At 51.4% G+C, this 16,082-nt stretch overlaps 1 protein-coding gene across 4 annotated transcripts in view; it reads left to right on the top strand.

Moving 5' to 3' along the window:
- The first annotated feature begins 1,957 nt into the window (after positions 1–1,957).
- BRD4 (bromodomain containing 4) overlaps positions 1,958–16,082 on the top strand; it is a 37,162-nt gene continuing 23,037 nt past the window's right edge. For all 4 annotated transcript variants that reach the window (XM_044914057.1, XM_021683294.2, XM_021683297.2 and 1 more), the window contains exons 1-6: positions 1,958–2,272; positions 6,406–6,543; positions 7,860–7,995; positions 9,436–9,725; positions 10,413–10,775; positions 11,871–11,999. In XM_044914057.1, coding sequence (XP_044769992.1) covers positions 1,988–2,272; positions 6,406–6,543; positions 7,860–7,995; positions 9,436–9,725; positions 10,413–10,775; positions 11,871–11,999 — 1,341 coding nt within the window. In that variant the 5' untranslated portion in view covers positions 1,958–1,987. The remainder of the gene's footprint in view (positions 2,273–6,405; positions 6,544–7,859; positions 7,996–9,435; positions 9,726–10,412; positions 10,776–11,870; positions 12,000–16,082) is intronic.

The following is a 16,082-nucleotide window of genomic DNA, read 5'->3' on the forward strand; positions in this document are numbered from 1 at the left end:
AGCACTAGTGTTTCTCTCCACAGTGTCGTCCCTCCTGTGTGCTAAATGATTAGTGAATTATTCAGTTTTGGGTTTTGAGTGATTGTCATCCCATCTGTGAAAAGGCAGAAGGCACTCATAGATCTCTTACTTGGTCGGTGAAAAAGGATAAAGAACAGTCTTCCCCTTTTAAAGCAAATATGGAACAGTCTGTAAAACTCTGTGATGGCTTTGGGCTGTTCCCACCTGTGTCTCCTCTCTGCAGCAGCCTTCTCCTTGTAGCAGTGTCCTCTCCACGTGGTCACTAGCCAGTTGACAGCTAGGCCTGCAGTCAGCCAGAGTACCCTGGAAGGAATGCTGTCTCCTTGACCAGGTCAGTTTTGTCAGTTCTTGGGCTCACGCTGCAACTAGGACGTATGTGTGGGGGTGGTCAGCCTCAAGCCAGGAGTTCCAGCTCTCCACAGTCCCCTTGGACAGACTCAGCACTGAGTTGCATTTATACAGCAAGCTTTTCCCCTGGTGCTTTTCAAATTTGGTAACTTGCCAGAACTGCATTTACAAAAAACTTTGTGGGGACTTTGGTTTAAAATTACACTTGGATTGAATTATAAGGGAATTCTTTAGCAGCCAGAGTGCCTAGTATGTGGTGTGTTCCAGAAAGAAAGCTGTGACAGAGCCAGATAACTTGTCCTGTCCTTTTTCATCCCCTCCGCCTACCAGAGTGTGGTTGTAAAATCTGCCCTTTTTTCCTCAGCCCTTGCCTGACTTCCTCAGCGAGAGAGGTTTTTTTTACCCCCACTGAACTCCTAGGTTTATTACTGGAGATGCTCATTAGATGCGGGCAGCTCCTAGATTACAAAGTCTTTCTTATTGTGGGGACTGGGTTTAAAGGTGATCCTTCCTTTTTCTTGCCAGTAGAAAAGTGTCAGAAACACGGTACACAGAAAGAATGCCAAATAGTACACGTTTGAACAGATGTTTCTTCTCATTAATAGAGTGTGGGAACTCTCGGCATTGCAAGTAAGGGGTGGGTTAGTGTGTTTCTGGAGGGCAGTTTGGCAGTAACAACATGTCCCCGGGATCTGTGGTTTTGTTAGAATAACTGGACCAGGTGCACAGAGTTGCTATTGCAAGGATGCTCGTGGCAGGATTTGTGTTGTTGGCATGGCCCAAAGCAGGGGTCATTCAGGTGAGGGGAGTGCGCAGGAGGGGGTGCTCATACAGGCATTGAGCTGGGGGTCTCGCACCCCCTGTGCAGGTCACAAGAGGTGCCCTTTTTATCTCTTAATAAGCTTTGAAAACTTTGAAAAGGTTAATAAGGTGGTAGGTTGAGTATGGATTCATTTTTAGGTTATTAGCAGTTACTCTGTAGGATTTCTTGAATCAGCAAACATACATTATTTTCAGTTACCACGGGAAGTGTTCTCAGTGAGTGTGAGGCTTTACCCTGAGCACTCAGCAGTGGACTACGTGGGCCACTCTCCCTTCCTGTCCCCAATCACCAAACACAATTACTGACTTGGCTCTATGTTTCATGAGCCACAGGTGCAAAGAATTTTAATGTAAAGTACATATTTGGGGTCTTGCAAATCCTCCTCTCTCCCACACAGGCAGTGTCCCTTAAAAACTCTCAGATGTCATGAAAATCTGGTTTGTTGCCTATTCTGCCCCTTTCTGCGTGGGTTCAGTCATGTCCACAGCCCTTGCCCGCTCCTGGTCAGCTCTTCTCTCTGAGCCCTGTGTCCCTCATTCCCCTCGCCGTTGGTGCTTGATCCCTCTTCCCTGCTGTAGGATACATCTTTGAGGAGAGCAGACACTAGGGCCCTTTTAGTCAGTGCATGGAGTGGCTCTCTGGTCAGCCTGACCACTTTGCACCAGAGGAGCTCGGCCCTTGGAGCCCACAGCCACGTGTTTCTCTGAGTGGTACCCATCTGCTGCCTGGTTTCTGATGATGGCTTTTCTCTTCCCATGTAGAGTGCCCAGTGAAGAATGTGATGGGATCAGTAGCATGTCTGCGGAGAGCGGCCCTGGGACGAGATTGAGAAATCTGCCAGTAATGGGGGATGGACTAGAAACTACCCAAATGTCTACAACGCAGGCCCAGGCCCAACCCCAGCAAGCCAACGCAGCCAGCACCAACCCCCCGCCCCCAGAGACCTCCAACCCCAACAAGCCCAAGAGGCAGACGAACCAACTGCAATATCTGCTCAAAGTGGTGCTCAAGACACTATGGAAACACCAGTTTGCGTGGCCTTTCCAGCAGCCTGTGGATGCCGTCAAGCTAAACCTCCCTGTGAGTAACTTGGGCAGGGCCCAGGGCTGCAGTCCTCCAGGTCTCTTTCCATGTTGGTACTGATGAGGGTGGGCTCAAGGTCGGGGCCGGAGGGTGGCAGGGGCAGAGATACCTTTGGGGCCCAGCTCTGAAATCCCAATACTCATGAGGCCCTTGAGTGAGTGGTTTTACTTGTCCTGATGGTTGGAAATAGGAAAGGGGAAGAGAACGTGCTGACTCAACACAGTAGCTGGCTCTTAGATGTTAGGATCCAGGAGATACCGTGTAGAGAGGTTGAAATAGGGGTGAAGGAGTGTTTGCAGCTTTCCTTCTGGTTCCATAGGGGAGCTGAAGTGGGAGCAATCAGTGGTCCAGGCCTCCTACTTCTCAGACATGGTGGGCCAGCCCAGGATAAGTGGACGTGGTTGGTCACACTGTGGAGGGGGGACTGGTTTGCTGCAATATCTTCTCTGGTACCGGCATCATCATCATCATCGTCATCACCCAGAGCACAGGGCGGGAAAAGGTAGTGGAATACTCCCAGGGAGCAAGCACATGCAGGGGGCCTGGTTGGAGAGTGGAGGTGTGGGTGCAGCAGTGCCCTCAGCGACCTGTGTCAGAGCCACAGTGCACTTGCTCTTGTTCTTTTGTACCCCTGCTCTTCTCTTCCCCTAGAGAGTTTTCCTTTTGCCTACATCCCTAGCAGATGGTTCTGGAAACCAGTTTGTATCTCAGGGAAGAAACAGGATAATGCTTTTTTTTCTTTTTTTCAAAACATCAAGGACTGATTGTCTTTAAGTTAACCCCTGCTGGGGGGCCTGGGTGGCTCAGTCGGTTAAGCGGCTGCCCTCGGCTCAGGTCATGATCCCAGGATCCTGGGATTGAGCCCCACATCAGGCTCCCTGCTCAGTGGGGAGCCTGCTTCTCCCTCTGCCTGCTGCTCCCCCTGCTTGTGCAAACACGCGCTCTCGCTCGCTCTCAAATAAATAAACAAATCTTAAAAAAAAAAGTAACCCCTCCTGTTTATTACTAAGTCCCGCACATCCCCAGATGAGGAATTAGGTGATTATTATAAATTTTTTTTTTTTTTAAGATGTTATTTATTTATTTGACAGAGAGACAGCGAGAGCAGGAACACAAGCAGGGGGAGTGGAAGAGGGAGAAGTAGGCTTCCTGCCGAGCAGGGAGCCCGATGTGGGACTCAATCCCAGGACCCTGGGATCATGACCCAAGCCGAAGGCAGACGCTTAACGACTGAGCCACCCAGGCGCCCAGGAATTAGGTGATTATTGCCATAGACCCAGGCAGGGGTCTGTGAGTGTTAGAACTGCACCAGTGTAGGAACCTCAGCTTCTGCCAGGCATCCAGTTTCGAGAAAGATGGATACAGTAGTGTGACCCTCCTGTCTGGAAAGCCGCTGTGTCTATGGCAGCTGTCCAGTTATCTCTGTCTGCTGAATAGGTGTCATATGCATTTGGGAAGAGCAAGTCAGGAGACACTGCAGGTCTAGATCATGAATTGGTCAAGAAAGGGGTTGGAGGTAAAAGAGCGTCCTTACCAGATCTGGGCTTCAGAGGCTACTCTTGCTGTTGACCACAAGAAGGAGTAGAGGCAGACAACCTGTCACTGTGGGGGGAGGTTCTTGGGAGAGGTTGCTACAGCATAACCTTGGGCTGGGCTAGTGGGCTGGGATGGGCCAAGCCACGCAGGGTCCACAGGTGAGGGTGACCTTCCCACAGCAGATGCAAAGAATGGGGACAGAAGGAGCTGGAGGGGGGCGGAATCCAGGGGAGCTGAGGCTTTGACAGCACCAGAGGGCGGTGGGAGGCCTACAGAAGAGTCAGGGGAAGCACCAACAGAGAGCAGCCTCCCCCCTCCCCGTTCCCATATCAGAGGCTACAGGGAGGTCAAAGAGATGAGGATTCCGACCTGACCCTCCTGTTGGCCTTTAGGAGGGCATTGGTGACCTTAGGAAGATGTGACGCAGAAGTAGAAACCCGACGGTGTGAATGAGAAGGTGAGGATGCGAAGCCATCATTTCAAGAAATTTGGCTTTGAAGGGAAAGCGCGGCAGGGCCAGAGTGGAGGAGGGGTTGGTTTGTCACAGGAAGACACAGAGGGCTGAGAGGGTGAAGACAGAGGAAAAGGGGGGCACTGGGGGACCTGAGACCCCAAGGAGGCAGCATCCCAGCCAGTGGGACAGACATGGGATGGGTGGTCTGTAAGCCCAGTGGTTGGGGAGTTGGAGGTCATTCACTGTGGAGTGGAGGCCAGGCTCCCCAGGGATCACAGGGTGAATCCCGGTCTCTCTAACTGTTGGACGTCGCCCTCAGCAGCTCTGACTAGGAAGAAGAGGCCATTGGAAGGTGCCACTGATCTGGTATCTTTAGGGAGGTGGGAGAGCAAGGGGTTGGCCCAGAGAAGCAGGGCAGGGCCGGTCAGCTGGGAGCCATGTCATTCTTAAAGCCCGGTTTTCCGGGGACCCCTCCCCCTCCTTGGGGAAAGGTTAAAAAGAAGGGATCCTTCTTTTTCTCTTTTCTGACACCTACCAGGAATCTTGACCTGTGTTTTGGCCTCTGATCCCTGCTGGACTTTTCACTAGAATGCCAGCCTCTTTTTGTTCAGTAAATGTGTATAGTTGGATTGTTATGCCCCTAAGCCCACTGCCCCCTTGTCAGCATGCGTTGCCCTCAACCACTGTCCTGTTTGCCCTTGAGCCACTTGACAGGACACGGGCAATTCAAGCACTTGATGCCATTGTTGGCCATAGAATAAAATATGTTTCCACTGGGGCCCATATATTTGGCCTTGGTGGTTCTCTCGGGAAAGGCGGTCAGAGCCATAGCATAGTATAGCATAGAAAGTCTGGTGCAGTCTGTCCTCGTGGCCTCCTGGCCAGGGTATCCAGGCATGCATGTGCAGCCCTCGGCCAGTCAGAGACGTGATCTCTGCCACTCGTTATGTGTAAGCTTGTTGTTGTTCCTTTCTCGAGGGTGTCAGAGCAACCTAAAACCTCACACCCTGTGCTCACCTTTTCAGTACTGTCCACCATTTCCAGGCAAGACCTTGGCACTTGCTAAAGGATAGGCCTGTCTTTCTGCCATCGGTTCCTACTTGGACTTGGTTCTGATACCCCACTAATGCCCAATTATGGGAGCGTCTGAGATTGTGGACCTTGGAGTGGGCTAGATGACACAGGTCCCCCTGCCTTGGCTCTGTTTGATCCTTCTACCCAGAAACCTGGTGTGTTGCCTGTTCTGCCCCAAGACACCTCCCGTGGTTGTTCTTAAAAATAAACATTTATTTTTATGTTTGTGCGCATGCACGCTTTCCATTATGACCATGGAAGTTTTAGGATAGGTTTAGAGTTACAGAAAAGCTGACAGTAGTAGAGTCTGATTTGAAGGGCTTTAGGACATCTACACCTGTCGTTTGGCTCCTTCTGTTTGGCACTTGTGGAGTAAGATCTGAAGCTTTGAGAAGTGGGGTCTTTGGATTTTTTATTTTAAACTGAGGATTGTACAGGTTGTCCAGATTTCTCATAAACCTGGTTAGTTGTTCAACTATATCCAGGTACTACTAATGGATCCTTAGAAAGACTGTGTGCTAGTAAAAGAAATGGAAGTGCGATGAACTTGGTTCTTCAGTGTGCCCAGAAGCAAGGAGTCCAGTTGTTCCAGGTAGGCTTTAATGCTGGCTCCATAGGATTTTGCATTTTATGGGCCGGTAACATTTCAAATGGTAGAGGAAAAGTAGAACTTGTCATGGGTTGTTTTATTAGATAAGTGCTTTTAAGAAGGCTATATGTTTTCCCCATTATTTATTAAAAATGAAAGGATTTTAACATCACCACCACCACCAACAACAACAACAAAAAATAGAAAACATAGATCTCCGTAAATACAACCTGTTCCCAGACCAGCAGTTGACAGACTTGCACATTTCCCCTCATTTTGCCACCCCACATTTAAGAATTATTCTCTGATTCACTTTATCTTGGGGTTCCCCCTTAAGATTGCTTGCTGAGACCATGGAAGAACTTCAGTCTGTGCTGTGGCTCTCATCTGTGCTCCTGGAGTAAGATCCACAGGCCCACCATGAGTGCTGCATGGCCGGGGAGGTGACACTGGCCTTTTGCTCTCTTTGCTCTCTAGGATTACTATAAAATCATTAAAACACCTATGGATATGGGAACAATAAAGAAGCGCTTGGAAAACAACTATTACTGGAATGCTCAGGAATGTATCCAGGACTTCAACACTATGTTTACAAATTGTTACATCTACAACAAGGTGAGATGGTGGTGGCAGATGTCCAGCTGCCCTGTAGGGAGGGGAGGGGTGGAGAAGGAGGCTGGCATATCGAGTCTTTGGGCAGGGGTGCTTGGGAGCAGGTGGGATTAGTCTAATGGGAGGAGACCATTTGGAGGCAGAAATAATGGGACCCGTGGTTTTGCCTGTGACCGGGTGTTTCTTTTTCGGGGAGGAGGGTGCTGGCCTTGTTTGACTTCCAAGCCGTCCTTGTTAGCTTGAAGCATGTGCTTCCGGTGCCCTTGGGACTTTGGTTCTTGAGCATGTCTAGAGAAGGTGTGAGGAGGACAGTGACGACTCATTAAAAAGTCCATTTGGGTGATGTAAATGGTCAGGAAGGAGCCTACTAAAATGTAGTTGTGCAAAGGTTTGCTCAAACAGAAACCTCAATGTAAGAGAGGGTGTGATGGGGCCCACTGCATCTGGAACTGTGGACATGACCATTGACAACTTGTGGCCACAGAATTGAATGTCCCCTGAAGTTACATGTAGACCTGAAGGTCACTTCTTAACCCCATTAGCCAAACCTTTCGGCTCGGCTGTGCCATGAAGCCAGATCATTTGTTTACAGTTCAGACCACAGATGTGATTAAAACCAACCCTTTCATATAGAACGGCTCTGGAGGGAGACCCTATACAGAACTCAGCTTTTGGCCTCTGCTGGTGTAGTGGGTAAAATTGCCCAGAAGAGATGGGTAGGTGAGTTTCTTGAAGTTTACTGTGTTTTTTTAAAAAGTCTTAGCTCCCACCGCTAGGTTTAAGTGACATGTGCACAGATGAGGTTCTCGGGTTAGAGCTGAGTGGGAACAGCATGTCGTAGATGAGGCAACAGAGTGGGGACCCATAATGCAGTTCAAGATAGGCATTGCCCCGAGCCCCGAAGAGCTGCCTTGAGGGTACACTGGGGAGCATTATCAGAGCCCTGCTACGGTATCTGTGGCAAGAAATCCTGTGTAATTCAAGTATTTGTAGTGAAGTTGAATTGTGTCGAAGGAAGGCTTCTGTCAGTGATTGGCAGGGCTTGTTAGATACTTAAGGCATTAGGATGGCTTCTCAGGCCAGAGCTTAAAAGACGAGAGGGAGGTGCAGGCGACGGGTGCTGGTTCAGGCACACGAGCCTTGGTGCTATCTGGTGGTATAACTGTTGTGGCCCTTTAGGGTTCAGATCAGGAAGGACCCTGACTATGATACTTGATGCTTTGGAGCAGGGAGTGGGTGGCACAGGGTGGGGAGTGCTTGCTCCGTCTGGAGAGGTGGTGAGGGCTTTCTGACCCTCACCCCTGTGTCTCCTTTTCCAGCCTGGAGATGACATAGTCTTAATGGCAGAAGCTCTGGAGAAGCTCTTCTTGCAGAAAATCAATGAATTGCCCACTGAAGAAACCGAGATCATGATAGTCCAGGCAAAAGGAAGAGGACGTGGGAGGAAAGAAGCAGGTAGGTTACCTCGAGTGTGCCCAGGCATGTTGGCCTCACACTGAAACAGCAAGGACATTGGCTTTCCGTCTCCCCAGTCTTTGTTCCCCTTCTCCTGGTTCAGTGGAGGACCAGGGGTCGGGGGGCGGGCAGGCTTAGTGGTGGATGTGCCCCAGAGGGACACATGACTGGGTGACCTCCCACAAAGTAGAAATAATTGGGCCCTGCCTTTTTTAATGGACTTTGGTTAAAAAGAAAGTGTAAGTTTTTCGAAGCATTTTTAAGTTATTTGAGTTCTTCACCCCATTTAGAGAAAAGAAATTAACCCGGCCAAGGGCAATTTTAACTAATAATCCCTATCCTGGAACCTCAAGGTTGGTTATTTGAATTATCTTAAGATGCTTATGTCAGAGCCAGGCCTGCTTTATGATGCTGCTGAAGTTGAAGTGAAGCCCTCCACTCCTTGCCCCTGTCTCGTAGGCTGACACAGGATTCCAAAGGCCAGCTGGTGGGGAGGGAGGGGAAACAGTGAAATGTTTCTGTCTAGGAAAAGCTCTAACAGCTGCCTTCTGCATCTTGCCATCCTCAGCTCTGTGCTGAGGTGGCCCATGCTGTGAGTTGTTTGCTTCTCTACAGAGAGGGCTTTCACCTAGCTTCCCGCCCTGCTCAGAAGTGGTGGCTTCACGGGAGCAAAGGGGGTTGGCTGGATCCCAGGCAGTGTTGAGGTGTAGCCAAGGAGAGGTAGTCCTGACAGTCACCCCTTAGCCGTGGACCCTGCCAAGAGGTGTCCTGTATCCTTAACATCCAGGAGTCCTGGGACCAGAAGTAGCCTGGGACCAGGAGTTTGGTCTGCACATGGGACAGACGCGGGGTGTTGTGTGTTTGGGCTCACCCGCACAGCTGCAAGGAGGCAGTCTGAGCTGGTCACAAAGGGCAGCAGCCGTCCAGCCTCCTCCTGTGGCTCAGGGAGGTGGAAGCTTGCCAATTTCCAGAAACCTTGGCCAGGGCTGCCGATGCCGGCCCCCTGCCAGAATTGCTTACTCAGAAGGCAGAGCTTCTGGGAATGAGGACAGCTCTGTCCAGAAGTGCCAAGGAACATTTTTCCGCTCTCCAGCTACCGTCCTGGTGCTAACTCTCAGCGTGTGTTTCCTGCTCCTTTGGCCCAGGCCTCCATTCTCATGAAGGCATCTTTGTGCCCGATTTGGGACTTGAAGCCAGGACGCCTCAGGAAGTGTAGAATGCAGTGTGCCTCTGCTCTCAGAGAACCCGAGGGCAGGTGCACCAATTTGGCCAAGGTCTGGGGTGTTCGGGTTGTTCTGTCTCTAAGGCAAATAGTTACTGTGACAGTGTGTGCCATGCCCACGCAGATGTGTGCTCACCACATGTGACAGCGTCCCCGTAAGGTCAGCCAGCATGTGTCGGGCTCGGCATCTAACCACCTGTCCCTTTTATGATTGATAGGGACGGCAAAACCTGGCGTCTCTACGGTACCAAACACAACGCAGGCATCGACTCCTCCGCAGACCCAGACCCCCCAACAGAACCCTCCGCCCGTGCAGGCCACACCTCACCCCTTCCCCGCGGTCACCCCAGACCTCATCGTCCAGACCCCCGTCATGACAGTGGTGCCTCCCCAGCCACTGCAGACACCCCCACCGGTGCCCCCGCAGCCACCACCCCCACCCGCGCCAAACCCCCAGCCTGTGCAGAGCCACCCGCCCATCATCGCGGCCACCCCACAGCCTGTGAAGGTGAGCATCCTGTGCATGTGTGTGGCCCGACCCAGCCGCTGGCGGGCTCCTACCACCTCAGCTAGCACCCCCTCTCATCTTCTGCTCCGTAGTAATGAGGCTGGCAGGAGACAGTCACTTGTCCCTGCCAGTGCTTCATGCAGAGCCTGGCCTGGCTCTTGAGGCACTTGTGGGTATTTTCCAGGGGGATTGTGCAGTGTTTACGTCACGGCCTAGAACCTGCTGTCCTGCTGGCCCACACATTCCATAGTTGAGACCCACCTTCCAGGGGCTTGCTGATCTCTCCCGTATTTCTCATGTAGACTGTGCGTATTTGCAGATGCTGCCTAAATAGTTTCTAAAACATGCCTCCTGTGGGGGGCCGGTGTGATGAGGCTTGCCTCTGAGCGACTTCCCTGACATTAAGTAGGAAGCTGCTTCCGGAGGTTTCTTTGAGCTCCATTGAGCAGATTTCTGCACTCGGGTGTGTGCTTCCTCCTGCCACGGGCGGGGGTCCTGTCCCAGCTGCAGAGCAGATGGTGGGACAGGGTCTTTCCTTGCCTCGGTCTTCACACGTGGAGTTACGTTTGAGCCCCATCCCCGAGAATGTTGGAACCCTAGAAAGGACCTAGCTTCAGGAGTGACCTGGGGGCCAGCTGTGCCAGCCGCCACCTCTGACCGCGCTTGTTGCACGTGTGCTCTCGGCAGACAAAGAAGGGAGTTAAGAGGAAAGCGGATACCACCACCCCCACCACCATCGACCCCATTCATGAACCACCATCACTACCCCCGGAGCCTAAGACCACCAAGCTGGGCCCCCGGCGGGAGAGTAGCCGGCCTGTGAAGCCCCCCAAAAAGGATGTGCCCGACTCACAGCAGCACCCTGTGCCGGATAAGAGCAGCAAGGTCTCGGAGCAGCTGAAGTGCTGCAGTGGTATTCTCAAGGAGATGTTTGCCAAGAAGCATGCAGCTTATGCCTGGCCGTTCTACAAGCCCGTGGATGTGGAGGCGCTGGGTCTGCACGACTACTGTGACATCATCAAGCACCCCATGGACATGAGCACAATCAAGGTGAGCAGATGCTCCCTCCCCAGAGCTGGGGCTGGGGCTTCCTGGGACAAAGAAGGTCAGAACCTCCTAGGCTAGTCCAAGAGGAGGGCCCAGGCCTTGGGCTCTGGTGAACTGTGCCCTAGTAGCTTCTTTTCTCACCAGCTCAAAGAAGCCCAGCGCCCCCTGCTGGGAATCATGGGGACAACCTCCAAGACCACGTGCTTGGGCATTTTCTTCTCAGATAGCACTGCTGCCCCCTCATCTAGGGACAAGCCTTCTGTGGTCTTGGGCCCCACTAGCCACAGACTTCTTGCACAGTAGATGCTCCAGGACAGGTTGAGGGTTGGTGACTTTGCTAGGCTCTGTCATGCAGAGGGCCTTGATGTCACATCTCAGTAGGAGGCACACAGTGCTGGCATTTTCATTGTAGTATTTTGAGGCCTTTCGATTATGTTTATTTTAAGCTGCGTTGCATTTTTGTTTGGGAGTGGAGTAAGCCTGCCCAGACATGGGACAGTGCTTGTGTACCCCCCCCCTTTTTTTTAAGATTTATTTATTTGAGAGAGAGCACGTGAGCAAGTGTGGGGAGGGGCAGAAGGAGAGAGGGGAGAGGGGGAGAAGGAAACTTTAGTAGCCTCCGCCCTGAGCGTGGAGCCCAACTTGGGGCTTGATCCCATGACCTATGGTGAAACCAAGAGTCGGACGCTTAACCAACTGCACCACCCAGAGGCCCCCATTGGTGTTCCTTTTGACCAGTGTCTTGCCCTGTGTCACCAAGACAAGTGTATGTCAGGTCAGAACTGGTCCCATCCCTCTCTTTACAGTCTGGCTTAAGCTCTGTCTCTATTTATTCTGTGTCCTCTTGCCCCATAGCCCATCACAGTGACCAGAGTGGGTGGGTTTGGCATGGTCGCAGGGTATTTCCCGGCCCTGAGACTTGCTTTTGAGTGCCTCCTTGTCCACTTGACAAGTTCTTGAGAAGAACTAAGGTGATGATGACCTCTCCTCTGTTCCACTGAGAAGCTAACTTGCTCCTACAGGCAGCCCTCCTGGCTGTCACATCCCCATTGGAGCAGGGGCAGGCATAACCGACAAGGACCTGTCTTGTCTTTTCAGTCTAAACTGGAGGCCCGTGAGTACCGTGATGCTCAGGAATTTGGTGCTGATGTCCGATTGATGTTCTCCAACTGCTACAAGTACAACCCTCCTGACCATGAGGTGGTGGCCATGGCCCGCAAGCTCCAGGTGAGGTGCTGGGGAAGCTCTGAGCACAACATCTGTGGTAGGCAGGCTAGGGTCCTGGGTGGGCCAGGCCTCTTTGGTATGATGCTGTGTTGTTTTGAAGATGGGCTCAAGTCAGGATAACGTGCCATTTTACATTGAGATTATTTCATTATAATTAAAGCAGAGTGGTTAGTTTGGGTCTTGGGTACTTGGGGTTTTGTTCTGGGGGATCCCACTGAAAGCCCCCTGCCCAGTAACTGCATTTGGTTGCCATTGGCCAAGAAGAGTGCATGTGCTGTGGATGGCCCAATCTGTTCTCCAAAACAGACCTGTCTCACGTTGGTGGATGACACTGTTGTAAAGCAGATACTTTGACACAGTTGTGAGCTGAAGTAACTGTTTGCCTGTGGGCATTTGTTCACCAGAGCCTTGAAATCTTTTGCCTTCTAGCTTCTGGGTAGTTGCTTCTAGGCATTCTGTGAGGCCACATCTCCCTCATGGATTCCGTTGGGGATTGTGGCCCCTTCAGGTTGATCTGGACGGTGCACACTGTCAAGCAAGTGTGGGTGGGTGGGAGGGGGGCAGGTGACCACATAATATATGAACTAACTTCACTTTGTTTTATTTAAAGGAGGGAAAATGTACTCAAATTTCAATAGTGGTTATCTTTGGGTAGAAAGATTAGGGGTTGGGGCGCCTGGGTGGCTCAGTCATTAAGCGTCTGCCTTCGGCTCAGGTCGTGATCCCAGGGTCCTGGGATGGAGCCCCGCATTGGGCTCACTGCTCGGCGGGAAGCCTGCTTCTCCCTCTCCCTCTCCCACTCCCCCTGCTTGTGTTCCCTCTCTCACTGTGTCTGTCAAATAAATAAAATCTTTAAAAAAAAATTAGGGGTTAAAAATTATGGAGAATTGGGGCACCTGGCTGGCTCAGTTGGTGGAGCCTGCCACTCTTGATCTTAGGGTCATGAGTTTAAGCCCTTCATTGGGTGTAGAGGTTTAAAACAAAAAAACCACAAAAAACTTAAAAATATGGAAAATAAAGTCTATAGTACTTTTATAATTTTTTTTTTTCCTAGAATTACACATATAAATATTTCTGGCCTTTTCTCCCCAAGACCCTGGGTTGCTTCAGCTCTCAGTCAGAGCAGGCCCTGGGCTGGGTCACCTGTCATCACAAGGGACAGGCAGTCTGGTTGGAGCCCAGTGCCCGTTTGCACATCTCCTGTCCCACTCGCACCTGGTGGCTGGGTGGGGGGTGGGTTGGGGGGGTGGTTCCTCACACCTGGCTTTCCTAGCCATCTGTGGAGTGCTTCCAGAGCCGAAGTGAGGACTTGCCTTTGGCAGTCTGTGGGTCTATTCTGCTTAGAGGCCGCCTGAGTCCTGTCCTCTTGCTCATCTGCCTCCTAGTTCTGTTAGCGCCACACATTGTCCCAGACCCACTATCAGAGTATCTCCTACCTCCTCACGCTGGAGCCAAAGCGTGGACTCTCCTGTTCTTCACTTGGCCCCTGGTCTGGGTCTTGGGCCGCGTTTGGTGCAAAGGACGTGTCCTGAAGCTCTTAGGGTAGATTTAAAAAAACTTACTGCTAATGTGAACCTGGCTGTTGTTATTTAAATGGCAAACTTAGCCTCCAACGTTCTTACAGTTTCTACTGTTTGTTTTTTGGTCTTATTTTTGCTGAGGTTTTTTTTGGGGGGGGGTGGCTCTTAATTTGGTGCTCTCTGATTTCTCATCCTTAAAGGAGCTCAGACTTTATAATTTTATGGCAATTCTCATACATGGCCACCAGGTGGCAGTGGTGCCCTCCGATCTGTGTTTTCAACCTCCTCTCGTGAGGACTGGGAAAGGGGGGTACTTTTACCCAAATTAATACACATACCCTTTACTTGCCCTCCTGCAAACAGCTAAACCAGAACAAGTCCTCTGTCAGCACGAAGATTGCTATTCTGAGCTACTTTACTGTAAAAAGAACAGAAAAGAGAAAGAATCCTCTAATATAGTCTAATATTCTCTCTCTAATTTCTGTGCCTGTTTTAAGTGTTTTGGTTTTTCTTCATTTCTCTCCTGTGAGTGGCATGAACATGGCCCAAACATGGGGTTTACCCATAGCAAGAGCACTGAGCTATTTTCCACACAGTAGCCTCTTTGTAAACATTTTTGTTCCAGATACCAGGCTGGACTAGGTGAGGTCCTTGCCCTGAAAGAGGGTCCATTTCAGGCAGGGGCAGTGCCTGGGTGAGCCATTTGGCACAGGGCTGCCTCTGCCACTAGCCTGCTTTGCCCACCTCAGGGTGGGTTGCAGTGTTACTGAAAACAGTGTCACTTCTCCATTGCCACGAGGCAGGTGGAGGTATCTGCTTCAGGTGCAGAGTCGACGTGGAGGGCTTCTTGTCTGGAAGGTAGTTGCTGTGCTTGTGGCATTTCAAGCTTTTTCCTCTTCCTCTCTAAGCTTTCCTGGATGGGCATGGTTTAGATGGCTAGATTGTCCAGAATGAGGGAGGAGCAACAAAGTTCCAGTCCTTGTTTGCCTTTTTAGAAGGTATTAGACCTGCCTCCTCTTAAGTAGACTATGCCCAAGGACTGGGATTTACCTGAAAAGTTATATGGAAAAGGATCCACTGTGTTTTCCTCTTCTGGTCTCTGAAGTCCAGGCATTTAGAAAACTCACATCCCACCACCTGGCAGCCATGGTCACAAAGACAGCCAGGAGTGTCTGGGCTCAGGGTTTCCTCAGCCCAAGGGTGGCTTGGGCTAAGGCCTGCCAGCCTACCTGGTAGGCCCAGAGCTGCTGGTGGTACTGTCCTGTACTCTGTCATGAAGTGAGGAGTCATTTAGGAAATTTGGTACCCATGTAGATTACCAGAGTTCTTTTTCAAGAAAAAGTGCAAATTCAAGGTGGTATGCAATTATTTTTACAGCAAGGAAAAATGAAAATTGCATTGGGATATCCTGCATTAGATCCCAGAGGCAGGAAGCTTTTGAGGTGTGTGTAAATGTGTGTGTCTGTGTGTCCACTCATGGCTGCATCTCCAGCACCTGGCACCTAGTGGCCTGCCACTGCCTGCATTCTATTCCCCACCACCACCCCCATCCTCTGGGCCCTGGTATGCCCAGGTATGGCCACGCCCCACAGCCATATCCATACTCGGCCATGCTTGACTTTTCGGCACTCCAGCAGCTGCTTTAACTAGAGGGGGTGGGGGGTGTGCTTCCCCATGAATCTGATGTAGCCCAAAGTAGGTGACCCAGTGGACATTCTAGCAAGAGGAGACGCATGCTCTGAAACCAGTGTGCTTTGCTGATTGATGCTTAGAGTCGCAATGTGGGTGGAGGTGATGGCATAGGTGGAAGAGCTGGGTCCCCCGGAGACACTGCCAGTCCTAGTGTGGGAGGCTGAGCCCCTGTCCCCCTAGAGAATGCTGGTTGTTGGTATTCACTGTTCCTCACCATCACTGTCCTCCCTCACAAGACCTTCAACCTAGGTGCATCTCATTTGGTTTGGGCATCCTCTTGCCTGGCCCCACACCCTTTCCACCCATTCTCCACCTGGCCACCAGAATGAGCACCTGGATTCATGAGTCACACCTTTCTCTTCTTAGAGCCATCCTTGCTGGATCTCTGTAGCTCTTGGCATCATGTCTCCCGCTCATCCTTAGCTTTCAGGTTTCCCACAGGCTCTCTACCACCCCCTTTCTGTTTCCACCTTAACACTTACAGCACTTTACAACTATTACCATACAACAGGCCCCAGCAGGTGCCAGCCTATCTCAGCCACTTGGGAAGGTTCTTCTGCAGTAGGCTCTGGCTCACTGGCACTCAGGCCCAAGTACATTTCCCAGGATGTCCCCCACTGGGGCCAGAGCAGATGGGAGGAGGAGAGGTCTTGCAGCTGGGCATGGTCGGGAAGCCAGAAGCCCCAGCTTGCAGGCCCTGTGGTGCTTTCCCAGCCAGCCCACCTGGCCTCCTATCTTGCACTCTTCGCTGTTATGGTCTTGGGATAGCAGGGCCCTAGAGTACCCTGGGAGTGGAAAGAGGCCTCAGGGTGAGTCCTGCCCTTCCCCCCCCCCCCCCCCCCCCCCCCCCCCCACCCCCCACCACCCCCCC

This window comes from Neomonachus schauinslandi, chromosome 1 (genome assembly GCF_002201575.2).
Source record: "Neomonachus schauinslandi chromosome 1, ASM220157v2, whole genome shotgun sequence".
In the NCBI taxonomy this organism is placed as follows: domain Eukaryota; kingdom Metazoa; phylum Chordata; class Mammalia; order Carnivora; family Phocidae; genus Neomonachus; species Neomonachus schauinslandi.